Raw genomic sequence first — 18,435 nt, 5'->3', positions numbered from 1 at the left:
GCCTCCTTTGTCCAAGGCAACTTATTTTCCATAATCAACACTGTAACAATGATTTTCCCATTTGTACAGTAAGGTGTTCTTACTGTATCAAGGTAAAGTCCCTCGATCAAAGGTACTAGAGCAGCAGGAGGAGGAATTCAAAGCAGGAATTGAGATTGTGAGGAGACAACTGTAACCATTATGCCACCTACTGGCCCCAACAATTTACTACGTTCAGTAAAACTAGCCAAAGTGCACAAAGGACAGCAAAGATTTTAAAAAAAAAAAAAAAAAAAAAAAAAGGTTTTAGAATCAATTTCTGTAGCAACTTTTGTCTGTAGGCAGACACAGCTTACAGAAAATATCTATGCACACAAGCAGAGCGACTGTTTTGTGGTGTTTGAGCTGCAGGGACTTAGCCGGGTGCTGCCTGTCTTCAGTGCCCAGGTCCATCGAGCACACGTCCTGGGAGTGGAGGGGCCACCCGGAGAACCGAGACTTCGACGAGCTGAACCACATCCTGCAGGAGAGCAGAAAGCTGGGCAAAGCCTTGGAAAACCTCTCTCGCAGTAAGACCTCCGAATGCCGCATCACTATAGCAGAAGTGTGCGCTGCCCTCGCACTGCAAAGTAAAATCAACCCCCCCATGGCCTCAATCTGACTGTAAACCCCCTGCCCCCAATCTCACTGTCACCTGTCTTTGCTGGCCTCTTGCTCTGTGCCTTTACCCTTCCAGTACTCCGAGCCCTGGCCCTAACCTAATGCTGACATGACAGTACACCCTTTTACTCTCGGTTTGTTGCTCTGGTCGTTCAAGGTCTGTAAAATCTAATAGCACACATCTGAATATTTATCTGTTTCCTTCATTCGCTGAAAAAAATTAAATTCATGTATAGAAAAATTATTGTATGAGTGTTACATTCTGAACAAAAAACTGTGCTGAACTCTGTACAGTGTACCGTGGTACACCCAGGGTATGCGTGCAGCTTGAACAGGCTTCTCTTTTGTTTTCCAGGCATTGCGGTTTCAGATGAGATCGACCAGGTAATTTTGTTTTACTCTTTTGGGATGAACACGGCATAGGGCACCAGGCCATCAGCTCGTAAAGACCGCCTCTGAATCCCCTCTTCACTATTGCGGCACTGGTGAGCTGGACAGGGTTCGAGACTTTCGAGTTCTGCTTTCAGCATCGATAACAGGGCAGGTTTGCGAAAGGAGCCTACAGTATGTAATGACATCGACCCTCAAATGAAGCGCAGGCTGTATCTCAACACTCTTTCCGTCTGCTGTGAAGCACAAGCGTGCGGAAGGGGAATTAAGCCCCCAGACTGCATCCGTGCCTTGGAGTTATCTGCTCACTCCAGGCTCTCGGTGGTCACCACCCTGCCAGCAGCACCACACAGCACTGCTTGGAAGCCTGAACATTTAGCTCCTTGCGGTGAAACTTCAAAGAGGAGCATCTTCTCAGAGAAAGAATTTTTAGACACCTTTCAGATGACAGGTGCCAGAAAATTGCCTTTTTTTCCCCTGTCTCTGAAAAAAAGTTTGTCGTCCATATGCTTCCATAGCTCATGCTTTGCAGCGATATGATAATGTGGTTAATGAAATTATGACTGTGTTTCAGGCCTCTCTGACTTGTATTGAATGCTCATGAACAAAAGTTCAAGGAGCCCCTGAACCCAGTTAGCTTTCGTTTTGTCTGCTGACCAATCTGTCCAGGGGCTGGCATGTTAGAGTATGTTAGACGGTGGTTGCCGGGACACGTGGCCGTGTTTTTTTGCTGGCGGGAGCGTAATGACATGTTCGTGCTTTTCAGCGCAGAGCTTTGATGGAGCTTGGTTGGGGTCATGGTGCACCACTGTGTCTCCTACGCTAGTGACCTTTTTACCTGGGCACCAGCCTGGCTCCATTCCCAGAGTACCGCTCCGCTTATAGAATATGATGTGGGGCTTTTCCAATATAAAATTGCACATGATTTGGCATTAATTCATTCCAAATTTAATTTACGTGCTTTTAGGCTCTGTTGAAAAACATCTGTCACTGCTTTTTCCCCTGCTCCTGGATCCACTAAATGTTTGAGAAACTTAAGACCCAGCATGGAGGCAAAAGGAAAGTGTTATGTTCAGAAATCTGCTCTGTTCCACTATTCTCTCAGCATTTGAAATGGCAGTATTTTATGTCTGAATTAGATGGGTTTAGTTTTGCATTGCTGAACACTTCACTTTTTTGTTAATCCTCTGTTTAAATAAAAGGCAATATTATTTCTTATGTGCTACCAGCAGACTTATAAGTATGATGTACATTGGACAGCCTAGATAAATTTCTCTGCCAAATAAACATGGTCAAATAAAGGAATAGAAAAAAGCTCTTAGTATCACTTTGTGTGAATTCAACAGGCAGAATTTTCATAAGGTCAATAACTGGATGATTGTGGTGTAATTTTTTGACAGTTTACTGGTTATTTTAAAATCTGTGTAAGCAAACTTAATGGATGGTTTTCAGCCCTCCGACAAATAACGATCTGTTGCGGTTGGGAGTGACGTGCGATACACGCCAAATGCCTGGGTTTCGGCGCTTGCTGTCACATGACTGATGGAGCTATGAACTGCGCCGCGTGGAAGACGGACAGAACATTTGGGGCGGGGGTGAATAGCAGAGTGCGGCGGGAGATACAGGCCTGTCGGACAGACAGAAAGGTTGGATCGTAGGGGAGAGCTTGCTCCCCAGTGAAGAATGGGAAGAGGAATATCCCTCTGTGGTTTCCAAGGCTGTCTTTTGCAAGGAGGGGATGATAAACGGACTGCAGGGAGCCCAGGTGGGCAGCTCTGTGATGCAGACCGGCCACTGTCTCGCCCACAGGACCCCGGAGCCTACAGCTCATCACTGATGCGGCCACGGGTGGTGGGGGAGTGGGTGGGCCGCGAGGAGGAGGACGCAGATCCCTTGGCGGCCGAGATGCTCCAGCCACCCGTACCGAGGACCAAGACTGAGGGGTGGGACTGCGAGGAGAGCAGTCCTGCTAGAAGGTGAGGTCTCTGTATAGTTGTTTGGGGGGGCTATACATATTTGTGTGCTGTGTGTAAGCTTGGGTCCACTCATGTGGATGTGGAGAACTCCAAACAATGTATCCTAGCAACAGCCCTACTGTTTCCAAGAATGTGGTCCATCTACTCTAGAGGTTTGCTCTTCATCCTCTACCATGGAAATGCATTAAATAGGATCTCATTGGACCGATGTTACATTACTTCTCCCGAGATGCACAGACCTCAAAACACTGTTTGGCCTTTTGAGTGCATCTATTTTTTTATTTACACTGTCTTCAGTGTACATCTCCTGTGCAGTTCAGGCATATCAGGAATGGAAAAGGAAAATGAAATCGCTCACCCGTTATTTGTTCTTGAGCTTAACGTGAGAGCAGATTATGTGAAAAATGAAATGAGAAATATTGGGATTTGACAGCTCAAAGTGAACTGCTTTGTTTCGAGGATAAAGTGGGGAAGGAATAAACCCTTTGTTTGGGAAGATGTTGGGTACAGAGCCTGTTTGTTGACTTCCCTCTTTACACTGAATCACTCAGCTGTGAAATTAGATAGAAAAGTGTTAAAGTCCAAGTGTGTTGCACATTAGTGAGTGGATGCGTTTCCTGGCAATGTGTCTGGAATAAAGAGAATTTGAAATCATGACCTTTTGGAGAGGTTCTTCTAATGCCACTCACTCCTGCACTTGGGGGACATGTAGGACTCTAACAATGTCCTTAATAAATTATTCTTTTCTTTAGCCAGTTACAAAGTGTTTGTTTTGTTACCACAATCCATTTTTAAGGAATCCCGATTCTTAAACATATATACTATTGAAAACGGTTGTTAAATAAAAGTTGAAGAAAATGAGGACCATAATTTCATGATTTTTAACGTTTTGATTCCATACATTTGTCCTCCCCCCCATTTCAATTGGTTCAGCTGATTATTTTTACTGTATTCTTAACCTAGTAAGTCAGCAATGCCTTGCTCAGATTTACAACAGCAGGACTCTTCATCTACGCCCTTAATGTGGTGCTCCTTGTTGTGCTGTCATTTCATGTTAATAGGCCTCTTTTTGCTTTGACTCCATTTTTACTTCTAATTATTCTATTAAAACGCTTTAATACAAGTTTTATCCTTCTGTCATAAACTTTGTGTCTGGACCTTTTCTGCTTTTGTGTGAGGCTTGATGCCTCGGTGATCATTCACATCAGATCTACAGTGTATTTCAAACCTATTGCATCCATGGCACAGGGGGTGTGGTGGCGCAGCGGGTTTGGCCGGGTCCTGCTCTTTGGTGGGTCTGGGGTTCGAGTCCCGCTTGGGGTGCCTTGTGACGGACTGGTGGCCCATCCTAGGTGTGTCCTCTCCCCCTCCAGCCCTCTGTCCTGTGTTGCCGGGTTAGGTTCCAGCTTGCTGCAATCTGTTTGGGACAAGTGGTTTCAGACTCTCTGTGTGTGTGTGTGTGTGTGTATGTGCATCCATGGCTATAGCAAAGTAGCACAGGTGGCCATTATTATTATTATCCAAACACTGGTGCAACTTGTGGGGAAAATAGACTTCATGTAAATTTCTATTTACTTTTACTGATTGTTTTAGTCCTCATTAGTTGTAGGTCTGGCTCTGTGTCACACAATAAAATACACTGAGTCACATTTTGTTTCGTGAAAAAACAAAACTTGAGTTGCCCTGTAGCGCAATGACCAATTACAGCTTTAATGACATGAGCCCAGACTTCATATATGAGAGAATCTGATACAGATGACTCAGCAAATCTTTTATTTGGATGCAGCTCATTGCTTTGAATTGAATTATGTACGTCAAAAACATTAATTCCTTCTATCATAGAGAAATGACAGTTAAATGAGGAGCGCACGTGTGTATGGGATTCTTTTAATTGTTAGTGTTCGTTTTGAGCAAAAATATCTCTTCTAGGCCTTTAAATAAGCTCTGAACATGCTGTGCCATAAATTGCCGTGCCAGTGTTCTCATTACTCATGTTAATGAGACGTTCATTTCTTTGTACACACAGTACACCAGAAGGAGCAGAAAAATGTATTCCCTCCCAAATCCTTACACTGAAATATTTGTAGCTATACAAACCCAGGTCCATGGCAACTCCTCTGCCCGTGATGGCTATTGTTGCGCTGATATTCTTTTCAGGTGTGCGATGGACCCCGTGTTTGTTCGGGGGGCATGGGTTGCCCGCTGAGGATGTTGCTAATTACAGAGGATCAGATATTAACTCATTAATCATCTATGGAGCTCTACTGTCAGCAGGGACTTAATTTGATTAGGTTACTCTTTTACTGGATTACAGTGGAATAACATGACTCCAGGGTACTGGCAAGGGTCTGTTCCTGCCCAAGTCCCCAGTCACGCGCTCTCCAAACGCAGCTAACTAAAACCATAAGGAGGCTGATTGGGCGCAGACCGCAGTCTCAGATCTGTTTTCACTTTTATGTTTCCTTTGCATGCCAGCATTTGAACTCATCAACCTGGATTCAAACACACTGGCTGTGTACAACCACGCAGGGCGTACGAAGCATCGGCAGAGGTCGTGAGATGAATATTGAGGGACAAATGCATAATATATTGTCTCACTTGGGTGGAGTTCATTTTATGGTGCTAGTTGGATATATGTTGTATCACTTATCTCAGTCTTGCACCATTTAGTTGTTCTTGATTCTCCCTGGTGTTTGGTGTATGACTGCGGTAAATAATGAGCTGTTGTCATTTTAGCTATACACTTTGCCTGCTTGACAGCTCTTCCCTGCATGCATAAGGAAGTATATCTGGCTAAGAACCTGGACGGTAGTTTGCAACACCAGATTCCAGATTCAGATTCCAGTCAAGGCTGGAAAGTTGGCAGGTAACATCAAAAACCCTTGTGCAGTAAATGTAAAACCTGTATCTGGTAGTTTGTCTGATTGTTACAAGGCTGGAGGGGGAGGGGACACACCCAGGACAGGACACCAGTCCACCACAAGGCACCCCAAGTGGGACTTGAACCCCAGACCCACCAGAAAGCAGAACCTGGTCCAACCCACCATGCCACTGTGACCCCAGAACACTCTCTATATTTAAACAAAAAATATGCATTTTAAAAGATGAATAATATGTTAAAGGTATGAGTTTTTCTGTTATTTTCTTAAAAATATTGTTGCCACTTAGCTGTGGGGAGGTGTTCAAAATCCAGATCACTTAGGAAGCAATGCCTCGCAAGTCGAAGTAGGGGTATTAAATAAAAATCCTTGTGAAGTTAAATTCTCGTAAATCGAATGGGCATATCTTCAGGGATGCCTATATTTATACCTTAGAACCTTGTTACCAGGGACCAGACAGGCTTTGGGTTACAGCAGTGCCCCTCAGACAGTGTACTGCTTTGTAGACATGGGCAGTGGTTGTGGTGGTTTGATTTAACAAGCTCTTCCCTAGCTGGTTTGAATCTCTGACATAGTGTGGAAAGATAAAATTCTGGAGTTTGCTCTTTACTCATCAGGCTGAGGTATGCTGTGGCAGGCTCCCAGGGGACACCTGGAGAGCTGGGCTGGTTGGCAGCACTGGGCTGGAGAAGGAAGTTAGACAGGCGAGGAGACAGTGGAACTGATGTAGTTCCACTCTGCTGGACTCAGCCGAGATGAGTGGCGGGTTGACAGCTGCAGGGGCCCTCGGTACTGGAGCCCTTATTTACAGCATGGTAAGAGGAGCTGAAGAGTGAAGCACTAAATTCTATTAATTAGACATATGCTGAAATAGATTTGCCTATTCACTGTCTGTAAGAGAATGTAATAATGTGAAGCATTACAAATGAGATGTTAAGCCCATATCGTTCATCTGTATATTCAATGGCACTGTGTTCTGCATGAGGAGCATACCTGCTTCCTGAGATTGCTGCTTAGCTCTCTGTATATTTAGATATCTAGAGAAATATTTTCTAGATCCATTGAGCCTACACTGTATGGAAGATTCTTTCCTCGTTCCTATGGCCATCCATGTCGAGATCAACATTCTGATCGCATCCGACAAGGTTTGTAAAGCATCAACGCCGTTATCTATAAGACGTGATCGATCCCTTCACCTGAGTAAGAGCACTGTCATCATCCACTTCTGGTCATTTCATGGTTCTGCTCACAAGGGGTCAAAAAGTCTAAAGTCTATCCACTCTTGCTTTTGGCTCTGGATGTGGTGGAACGAGCTCACTCTTCCTCAGAACTCCCAAATCCCTCCTAGAATTCAAGAAGGACCCATTACTGCCTTGATGTGTGCCAGCAAAATACTGGTTTCAAGCAAGCTGTGTTTTAATTATTATCTTATTTAGCTGATGCTTTTCTTTAAAGCACCTTACAATTATTTACACAGCTGGATAATTTTACTGGAGCAATTTTGGGTAAGTACCTTGCACAAGAGTACTACAGCTGGAGGGGGATTGAGCCAGCAACCTTTGGATCCAAAGGCAGTAGCTCCAACTGCTTTGTTTTTTGCACATGGATTTTTGAGTTCTACATTACTTTAGACAAAGGTGTATGCTAAATTAATAAATGTAAATGGTTGAACAAATATGAGGCATGAATTTGTAAGCTGGTCCAGAACGTAACCTTACTACATGCACTAAGAGATGCCCGGTGATGCCTTTGAAATAGAACATATATCCTTACAACAATCTTTCACATCTCAACTTACTTAAACCTATTCAATGCGTATCAAGACTTAATATCTTTGTATCACTTAATGAGATGTGCAAATTTAGTCTTTGTTTGTACTTTTTATTTTTGCTGTGACAGTTAACTGCCTGCAGCAGAAGTGTGAGTAATGGGTATTCAGTGGGACACACAGAGGCAGTGATTTTGCTCCTTGGGGTCATAATATGGAACCGAAGGGCAGTGAGCTCTCTCTACATGTTGGTATTGCAGCAAATGTGCGTCTCACTCTTTATAGCTATTGACTGAATTCATGTCTCCAAGTGGCGCGCTGGACTTGTTAACTTTAACTAACTGTGTCACTGTGTCTATAAAAATAAATTGAATTGAACTTGTTAATTCATGGTGCACTGGTAATGTGTCTTTGGCGCTCTCCTATGTCCCCCATGAGGGGCAAACAACCATGAATGGTGGATGCTTGTTTGGCTGCTGCTGTGAATGATGGGCAATGCAAGGCTAATGTGTAGAAACAGCTGCCCGGTGTTTCGGCCCTTTTCTCCTTGCCAATTCGTTATTTCCTGTCTGGCAGCCAAGTATAGGCTGGCCGAGTCTGATCTGAAGTCCATTCTGCTACGGAGAAGAACGGAAATGAGCAGAGAAGTATCTAATACATAAAAATTGTGCCCGACATTTTGTCTGGGATGGAGTGCTTTAGAGTAAGGGAGTCTCAAACATCTTACATGTCTCATGATCAATAGATCATTGAACAAGACAACTGTTAACTACATCGTGGAAAAAGCAAGACTGATGTTTAAGAAGACCTTTATTAGACATTAGAGAAGACCACTGTGAAAGCAGAGCACTACTGAAAGACCATCATCAGACGATACTGTTGTGGAAAGACAACCACTGGTGCAAAGCCCTGCTAAACCTCAACGCCTTTAGACTAGATTGCTGTTAAACATGACCCCCAGTGGAGAATACCACTGTGTTCTGAGTTACAGACATATCTGAAACAGGCATCGATTACTAAAGGCTTTTTGAGGAAAAATGAAAACTGAGAAATTAATAAAATATAGAACAGTATGTGCATTCTCCAGTGTTGATATTAACCTTTATTTACCTGATACTTTTTCAAGGTGACTGATGTGTTAGGTTTGTGTAATAAACAGCAATTTACCCATTTATACAACTGAGTAATTTTTATTGCATCAGTTCAGAGAAAATACCTTGAGAACTGCTGCAGGAGTGAGAATTTGCACCTCCGTCTTTTGGTTGTATGGTGACACCTCTAGGTGAAACAGCACCTGTTGTACCAGAACTGGACCATCTTGGTATTTGTAGTGAATTTTCACTGATTTACAGAATGTTTGTATATTATGCTAATTTACTATTTACCTATTTATATAGCTGAAGAGCTTATGGTATTTATGGCAATGTATGGTATGTACAAGAGCATTATAGTGGCAGTGAGGATTAGTTTGCTTTGATATGAGTATTTTTCCTTTTTTTGGATATCATGATGGTTTGTTTTCCCCACCTCACGGTGTCGCGGAGGGTAACGCTGTCACCTCACAGCACCTGGGCTGTATGAGCAAAGGTTCAAATCATGCTCACTCTTTGTAGAGTTTGTATGTTCTCCCTATGTCTGCATGAGTCTGGTGTCTGGGTGCTCTGGTTTCTTCCCACAGACATGCAATTCAGGTGAATTGGTGATGTTAAATTGCTTGTAGTGTCTGAAAGTGTGCATAACTGTGTGTGGCTGCCCTGTGATGGAATGGCCTCCCGTTCAGAAATGTATCTCTTCCCCCATCCTGATACCCAGTGATTCCAGGATAGACTCTGGACCGCTACCACCCTAACAGAGACAGGTGGAGAACGTGAGAGTTTATCTCCTTTACACATGTGTACGGTAGCTCATGAGTCCGATGTCGTGTCTGTCAGGCTTCGCGCTGTGAAATGTTTGCACAAACTGGTTTGTTGTCAAGCAAATGCCACATCACACTTTTGAGTCATGCTAACATAATGTTTGGCTCAGGATATTAAGAGAATTTAGCTCTTGTAATATGTTGACCTTTACAGTACATGTAAATACAAGTCATTTTTATGAGATAGCTATCAAATTAAGCCTATGAAGCACATCAGACCTTCTAGTTGTTGGCAGGATATTAATACGAGCTGTGCAGTGTGTAAGTACAGCAAGGCTTAGCTTTGTAATTCATTTCATAAGCTTTAATAAACTCATTAATTCCGTGTGTGTGTGTGTGTGTGTGTGTGTATAATATATATATATATATATATATATATATATATATATATATATAATCGGTTTTGTTGTTGAGTGATCTGCTTCTAGCTGTCAGTGGATATAAAATGTTTTTCTTCGAGGTCTTAGGACTGAAGGTGAGAGTGGGGGGTTGTGGCATAAAGGAGGCAGACTACACCCCCTCTTAGATTAGTGAATGCATCTGACTAGGAGACAAGGACCAGGGGCGGCCAAAGTATTCATGTGGAGTGAGAAGAGTAGACTGGACTGCAGAACTAAGTGTCAGCAATGTAAACAAGAACAAGAACAAAATCTGCACATGTCATTAAGTGACACAAAGTTATTAAGTCTTCATATGTCTCTATGTTGTAGCTGAAAGTCCAACTGCTGCTACCCTCTTTATTTTATACACACACACGCACATTTTCAGAACCGCTTGTCCCTCACGGGGTCACAGGGAACCGGAGCCTACCCGGCAACACAGGGCGTAAGGCCAGAGGGGGAGGGGACACACCCAGGACGGGACGCCAGTCCGCCGCAAGGCACCCCAAGCGGGACTTGAACCCCAGACCCATCGGAGAGCAGGACTGCAGTCCAACCCACTGCGCCACCGCACCCCCGCCTTTATTTTATATTGAAAATAAAATGCCCACCCTTTTAGTACCTCACACCTGGTCATTTGCTTGACCAGAGACTTGGTCAGAGTGTCGCACAGATGATGCACAAATTTACCACAACATTAACTTAAAAAGTGACATTTTACACCCATTGTTCTTCACACACTGCTTGTTTGGCCAAAACCTTGCAGAAGAACCTGAGGACAGATGCATGATCATGCCAAAAACTGATCACACCGTAGATGATTAAGGATGATGTTCATGAGGTGGAGCCCTTGTGCTTTCACAGCACCAGCTTGGCTGTAATTGGGTCCAGGTGCTTGGTTCCTGAGGAGGAGCATCGGAGAGGGGGCTGCCTTCTGTGGCTCATTTAATCCAGAAGTCTGCTTAGCTGAGCCAGGGTGGAGCACCGAGGAAGTACCTGGAGACACCATGGGTGTGAGCAGTGGGATTAGGCTGTTTTAGGGATCATCTGCAAGCTGTTTGGAGTCCCTTTGGTATCGAAACAGAAAAGGTATTTGGCCATGCTGTTATACCATGTATTCTGCCCTTCTTCACCACAGCCTTTAGCTAATCCTGTTACCTCCGTTTTACCGCAGGCTCAAGGTGGAGCTCAGAACCAAGGGCCTGAAACAGCAGCAGCAGCACCACAAGAAGCTCCTGGCTGCCATGTTGTCGCAGGACTCGTTTGATTCCACCTCTGGCTCGGCCACCTCAATCGCAGAGGAGGACATTGACGATGAAGATGATGCCATGGAGCTGCTGGGTAAGAAGCCTTATGTTCGCCCGAACGCTTGTAATGTCTGATACTAACATGAACCCATAGTCTTCTCAACTACCTCCTTTAGACTGGAAATATGTCACATTATGCATATTTAATTTCTTGGTATTCATAGTATTTCCCTTAGGGTGAAGTCATATTTACTGCAGCAATTCAGTGAAAAGTTTACCTAATGAGAGCAGTAGGGTTGCATCTAGGACTCGAACCTTCAGCCAAGTCAGGAAACCCTTAAGACACATGTTCCCCATTGCCCAGTGTCTTTGTACATGTTTTGTATAACTGCTCCCAGTGAAGAGGTTTCATGACTCCAGGTCCCAAAGAACTTATACGTGATAAGCCTGAGTCTCCAGACCAAGTATTTTTTTTTTCCCCTCACACTTGGCCTCACGGTCCTTCTTCTCCCTCTGCACGTGCAGTCAGTCCACATATAGTGCCAGTTTATGGGTTGACAGCTCAACGTGCTTACAGCTAAGAGCCCGGGGAGGATTGACTGGAAGGTCACAGGTCAAGTTGCTGAGCGCCGACTCTGTCCACCACCCATCCTGTCTCAAGCAGCTCTGAGCGGCACTGGCTGTCAGAGCCTTTTGATGGGAGATCTTAATCAGAGACAGCTACAGAGAACCACGCTGAGTCCTTGTCATGGGATATGACAGGAAGCACACTGATGGAAGCTGGCCCTCATTTAAAATTTTTTGCATGTGGAGTGAGGGCTCATGCTGGAACCTAATTTGGCAAGGCAGCAGGGCCAGAAGAGTCATGCTGCTGGACCTTTGACCAGAAAGTGCTGCTTTCAAATCCCAGAGAAGGTAGTGGGCTGATGTCTACGAGCAGTGTCTCTCCAATAAATGTCCATCTGGGTAATGGGGAAAACTGAAGTGCAGTATCTGACAGTCTCCCATGACTGAGTGAATGCTGGCAGATGAATAATGCAGAGTAACATGTGTTGCGTACTGCTTGCTCAGGACTTGGAGCTCCGGTCTCTCTGGTTCACTAAGCCATATGGTGCGTCCTGTACAAGGACAGCGGGAAAGCCGGGAACCGGAATGGCACTTTGAAACCCTGCAGCTAGAATGGGGAAAACGACAGAGGGTTTGATTTACATTTATTTAGCAGATGATTTTCTCCAAAGCAACTTCCAATGAACTCTATGTAGCGTTATCAGCCCACACACCTTATTCACCGCAGTGACTTACACTGTTAGATACACTACTTCCACTCGGTCACTCATCAGTGGAACACACTTGCTCTGTCACTCACACACTATGGGGTACCTGAACAGTATGTCTTTGGACTGTGGGAGGAAACCAGAGCACCCAGAGGAAACCCATGCAGACACAGGGAGAACAGGCAAGCTCCACACAGACTGAGCAGGGATTGAACCCACATCCTGTCACACCATTCAGGTGCTGTGAAACAGCAGCGCTACTCGCTGGGCTACCATGCTGTCCGTGAAATATATGTGTCATCACTTGGATTGAAACATCTTTTATTTTTCAGTGTCACGTTAGGACTTCACCCTATGCAGTGACACTCTATTATATACCGCAATGTTTTATATAGCTATTGAGTTACGACACATGCAATTTATGACAACCTGGATTTACAACGGTCATTCCGTTAACCTTATTTTTGAGCCCCAAGATTTGGTCGTAATGTCTAATGACTGTTCCGTGTACTGTAAAATAACATCTGGTGGCCGTGCTGCTGTGTAGCACCCATATCTGTTATTGTTTGGATCTGTCAGCGTTTGGGTGTCTAGCAGAGGTTGCGTTCTGTTTACAAAAGCTTCTGCTTGTGATTCCAGTCAAGCTACCTTTTGTTTAAAGTGGCTATCAAGCGAAAGAAAACCGAGTTCTGATGGCGTTGAAAAGAAAGCGGGACGTTTGAAAGAGGACTAGATTTACAGCTGAAAGTGGAAAACAATAGGGGAGCATAAAATATGATACAGTGTGTATATACAGTGCTGTCTGAAAGTGTGTGAACTTTAATGGAATAGTCTTGTTTAAAATATTAAAATAAACTCTTTAAATCTTGTGAAATTAATGAGTGGTTATGATTTACACACCTGATTCTACTTACCTACTTGGTTTAACAAGTGCACCTGGGGGTTCACTTATTTTTGCACCTGCACTGCTTGTGTGTTTCTACTACACACATGATTTCATCTAAAGCAACATATGGCATTAATAATTACACACCTATTATGTCACATGAGAAATGCTGTTTCTCGTTAAAGAACCATTAAACTAAGGGACACAAGGGCTTTACATACTTTCAAGCAGCACTTGAGGAGGTTCACCCCGAACAGGACACCAGTCTGTAAAAATTTTCACGCACATAATCAAATAGGCATAGCTGATGTGTTTGTATGTATGTATTTCTACACCTATCTACAAGCGTACCTGTCCGTACCGTGTTTTCTGATGAGCCCGTTGCGTAGCGCTAGTAGTGACCGCTCTGCCTCAGCGCAGTTGGTCAAACGGCTGGATTGACATGTTGCTCCGGTGCTGCCGAGTTCAGGGCGAGAAGAGTCACGAAGAGTCGCCGGAAGGCGGTGGAGCGGCACGTGGAACGGTGCGGCGAGCACTCGCTTTCCTCGGGAAGCAGATCTGCCTCCGCCTTCCCGTGAGGCAGGACCACTCCTGTAGGTGGCGGGGTCAAGAATCAGTCCAGGCTCAAAAGAGCCCAGGATGGAGTTGTGTGTGTGATTGTGGGCAGTGGACTACAGGTAAAGCATGGTGCAGTACTGTGGGGGTGGTCTCCGGAATAGACCTTTCCAGAGACCCCTTTTTTTACCTGCGAGACAAGCCGTCTTTCACACTTCTGTCTGCTTTTACTGCGCTGGGTTACAGTTCAGCTCCGTCTTAGCCTCGGATCCCCTTGGCCGAGAACACGTGGAGGTATTTGTCTAGTGACCAAACACAAATACACTTTACAGAAGGGGCCTCCAGCTGAGAAAACACACAGCATGTGGAGGGCGTCTCACATTGCCACCGTCCCCTGTCTCCCTAGACTGACCTGAAGGGATTATTTCCATAGGTTTTCCAGAAAGAGCTGACGCAGGGGAGGCCGATATCATTTACGGCGTTCCCCGTCAGAGCGTGGCGGAGTGACACGCGTTCGGGGCGTAACGAAGTGTGACTTTCATAAGAGCAGCTGCCGCAGCCTTGTTACCTCCGAGGACGTGGGACTGATCGACGGCAGAGGTGAGCTCTAGAGCTTCGGCTGAATGAAGGACGATGGGCTGGCGTTGGCATGTGTCCCGACTAGCCCGCCGCCTAGTGCTTCTGGGATAGGCTCCAGACCCCCTGGACCCTGCTCTAGGTTTAGTGAATGAGCACTGCTAGGACCACTCACTGTAAATACAGGGCCCACATTTTTTTTTATCTTTGGAGAACTCCCAAAGAGAGATGTTATATATTCCATTTTTTTATTTTTGGTGATGCTTTTGTCCAGAGCATCTTACACTACACACACACACTGTCTGAAACCACTTGTCCCAAGTGGGGTTGCAGTGAGCTGGAGTCTAACTCAGCAACAAAGGGCATGAGGCTGGAGGGGGAAGGGACAACACCCCAGGCAAGATGTCAATCCATCACAAGGCACCCCAAGCAGGACTCAAACCCCAGACCCACCCAAGAGCAGGACCCGGCCAAACCCGCCGCACCGCCACACCCCCCACAGTTTATAATAGAGTGATTGATATTTCATTCAGCTGGGTAACTTTTGCAGGAGCAGTTTCAGGGTGACTATCTAGATCAGGGTTACTACAGGAGGAGATGTGATTTGAACCTGGGACTTCCTAGTTCAGAGGCACTAATTCTAACCACTGAGTTACCTATGGCCCAGTGGATAAGGACTTCACTATATTTATGTTTACATTTCTTCATTTAGCAGACACTTTTCTCCAAAGGGATGTGCATCGCAGAGAGAAATACAGCGAGTGCAGTCCGCACACACATATATTTGCACATCCGTACACACACTTAATGTATCTTTTTTTTTCAGCATTTTTTCCACATGATTACCTCATATTTACCTGCATCTTTGTCCAAAGCAACATCCAACATGATGTTTGTGGACTAAAGTATTCGCCAAATGCTTGTAGCAGGAGGTTTCACCTGCTGGGCAACAGCAGTATAGCGATTAGATCTGCTGCCTTCGCATCAGATGGTTTCTGGTTCACATCCCATGAGCTGGTGTAGTACCCTTCAATAATCTGCTTACCCTGAGTTGCTGTGGTAAAAATCACAAGTCACTGTAAGCTGGTTTAAAGAAAAGCATTGAATAAGTGTAATGATTTTGCACTATGCACTGTTTTTATTTGGCTGCAGCGGAAGGGCAAACCTCTGAGCTTAGAGCGACCCCTAGTGGACAAGATGCCTTTCATTTTTTTCCCTAAGGGTGTCTTTGCAGTCAGCAAACATTTACTTACATTTAGCTGATACTTTTTCCCCCCCCAAAGCAGCTTGCAACATTAATCCATCTACAGTTATTAACCTATTTGTACAGGTAGGTAATTTTACTGGAACAATTTAGGCTAAGTCCCTTGCTCCAGGGTACTACAGCAGGAGATGAGGTTCAAACCTGCAATCTTGGGGGGTCCTAGAGAAGCAGTTCCAACCACTGTACTACCAGCTGTCTGAGTTACAACTGCCACTGGAGACCTCTTCTTTTGCAGTTGTGACCCTCACATTTACTTCCATCACTGATCTGATACTCACCTTCGCTTCTCCAACCATGGCTTCGATCCTCCATGGCCGCGGACTTTTTTGAAATATAACTAACCCAGCCCCAAGATGACTCACAATAACTAACTTAACCTACATACAATTTACCAATATGTACAGCTGGGTAATTTTACTAGAGCATTGGAGGGTAAGTACCTTATTCAAGGGCACTACAGCTAAAGGTGGGTGATCATGGGGTTCAGAGACAGCAGCTCTACCACTATGCCACCAACTCTCTCTACTTTTACCACCTCTTTTTCTGCTACTCAGTTGTCTGGTTCTGGTTAAATGGAAACTAATCAGATTTTAGGATCTGTGTAACACTATCATTCAGTCGGCTCCTGTTTTCAAGCTCCCATCCTGTATATCACATACATGCATACTTATGTACACACACACACACACACACACACACACACACACACACACACACACGTATATATAGGTATGTCCCATCTACAAGATGAATACTATTACTGTCATGATTTACATGTGTAATGTCCTCTAGATATGGCTTTTTAAATAACATTTCTATATGTCATATCTATGGTATTAATACACACACATTTCCTTTTAATATTATTAATCTTTTTATGTAGTATATTATTTATATATTGTAGTAATTTTTTACTGGTTCAGTTGCATTTATTTATTTGGCAGATGATTTTCTCCAAAGTGCTCTACATCTCGTAGAAAATACAATGGGATAGTACGACAGTTATAGACACACAAACACACAAATATAAATAAAACAATACTATTCAGTTTTGTATGTACACACTGTATATACTATATATACATACTGTATGTATCGATGCTTTGATGTGTGTGTGTATGAAAGCCAAAGGCCTGGTAATCTTTATGATCAATACAATTTATATTTGCCCGTGAAAGGAATGTAACTATGGAGACTTTCTTTATGCCACGATGTTCCGGTGTTCTCATATTTAATTATCCATATTTCACCCAGTTCAGTGTGAATAGTTTTTCCATTTTCACATTTCACAGTCCACTAGATGCCGGTGATGCCTGCTGTGAACAGCAGCTCCTCTCCAGATTTAATTGTCCATCGCATGTCTTGCCCCCCCCCCCCCCCCCCCCGAAAATATCTATATCTGACTGCGCCTGGAAAGGAAGTCGGGATGACAAGTTTGGTGACCTCACGTCATAACTCGTCTGTCATGTGATGACGGGGTGATTTAGATGTTGTATTAAGTCACGTCACACCAGCCGAACTAAACAGCCAAAGATCCGAGCACAAGTGGGCTGCGGCTGTCGATCTCTCGCACCCAGGTTCCAAGGCAACTGCTCCTTAAAAACCGGGTGCCCTGAGCCGCGTGGGGAAAAAGAACGTTCCGCGTTGAGTCCACGCCTGTGCAAACCTGTCTGAGTTACCGCGTGGCTGCATGTGCAGGACAGACCTCTTACACACACACAGCGCACAAGTGGAGTCGGGGCTGCTGTGGAAAGAGACGGCGGTTTTGGCGCCCGCTTGTTGTCTTTTGGTTAGTTAATAAAAACAGCGTATTACAGACTAAACCAACTTCGCCCTGCAGTCGCTGGGTTCCCAGACGGGCGGAAGCGCTGATCCGTTTCACGCTCAGAAACACTCACCGGTGACAGCATAGGAAAACGGAACGCTGCAGTAAACATGCACTAAAGTGAATTATTAGCTATTTTTATGGCTTTATGCGGTCACGTTTGCTAAATATTACCGTATTTTAGGCCCGGAAAATGTTAAATTACTTTCTGCTTTGATCTTTTGTATCATATTTTATTCATGGATTCTGCTGTATGTTATAATTTTCGATATGAGAAAGTGCCTTCTGGTTAAGCTCGGTTCCAGTGTTTTTCGGATGAGTTATTTTTTAAGTGTTTTGTTTGTAGTTTTCCCCTCCGTTTAAATTTGGGGTTGTTCTAGCGCCGCGTCAAGCTGTGAATGCGTTAATCGAAAGTTGAACGTTGCCGATTTTTCCTTCCGATGGAGGACGGTGACTCAGACGAGCCGTTTCCAGTTTGCCAGGAACCCGTTGGCCTGATCCCGTAACACACCTCCTCTCACTTAGCTCCTTTTATACAAGGAGACATTAACTTTACCGTGGTAATAAGTGAGCGCTGCAGAAGGTTTTTCTCCTTATGTTATTAGAATGTCAACTGCGTCTGCATGTTTTCTTCCAAAGAAGCTGACAAACTCTCAAAGACGTAATCTGCAAGCTTCAGCTAAATCAACGGTCAAGCAGAAACATAGTTAAGGCACTGCCCTTCTGAACAGGAGGGTACTGGTTTGCATCCTTGAATGGGAACTTCCTTGAGAGCACCACCTACAACCTGTCAGGCCATTGTCCGTGTCCATCCCATGTCAGTAACCGCTTGCCCGACTCAGGGTGGTCCAAAGCCTGTCC

General features: G+C 44.5%; 1 protein-coding gene across 1 annotated transcript in view; it reads left to right on the top strand.

Annotated features, from left to right (window-relative positions):
* c9h8orf34 (chromosome 9 C8orf34 homolog) overlaps positions 1–18,435 on the top strand; it is an 80,940-nt gene that overhangs the window by 22,416 nt on the left and 40,089 nt on the right. The window contains exons 4-7 of the mRNA XM_018753897.2: positions 420–548; positions 995–1,023; positions 2,839–3,005; positions 11,122–11,288. Of these exons, the coding sequence (XP_018609413.2) occupies positions 420–548; positions 995–1,023; positions 2,839–3,005; positions 11,122–11,288 (492 nt within the window). The remainder of the gene's footprint in view (positions 1–419; positions 549–994; positions 1,024–2,838; positions 3,006–11,121; positions 11,289–18,435) is intronic.

The sequence above is a fragment of the Scleropages formosus genome, chromosome 9 (genome assembly GCF_900964775.1).
Source record: "Scleropages formosus chromosome 9, fSclFor1.1, whole genome shotgun sequence".
NCBI classification, from domain to species: Eukaryota; Metazoa; Chordata; class Actinopteri; order Osteoglossiformes; family Osteoglossidae; genus Scleropages; species Scleropages formosus.
This window is presented reverse-complemented; position numbering and strand designations above follow the sequence as displayed.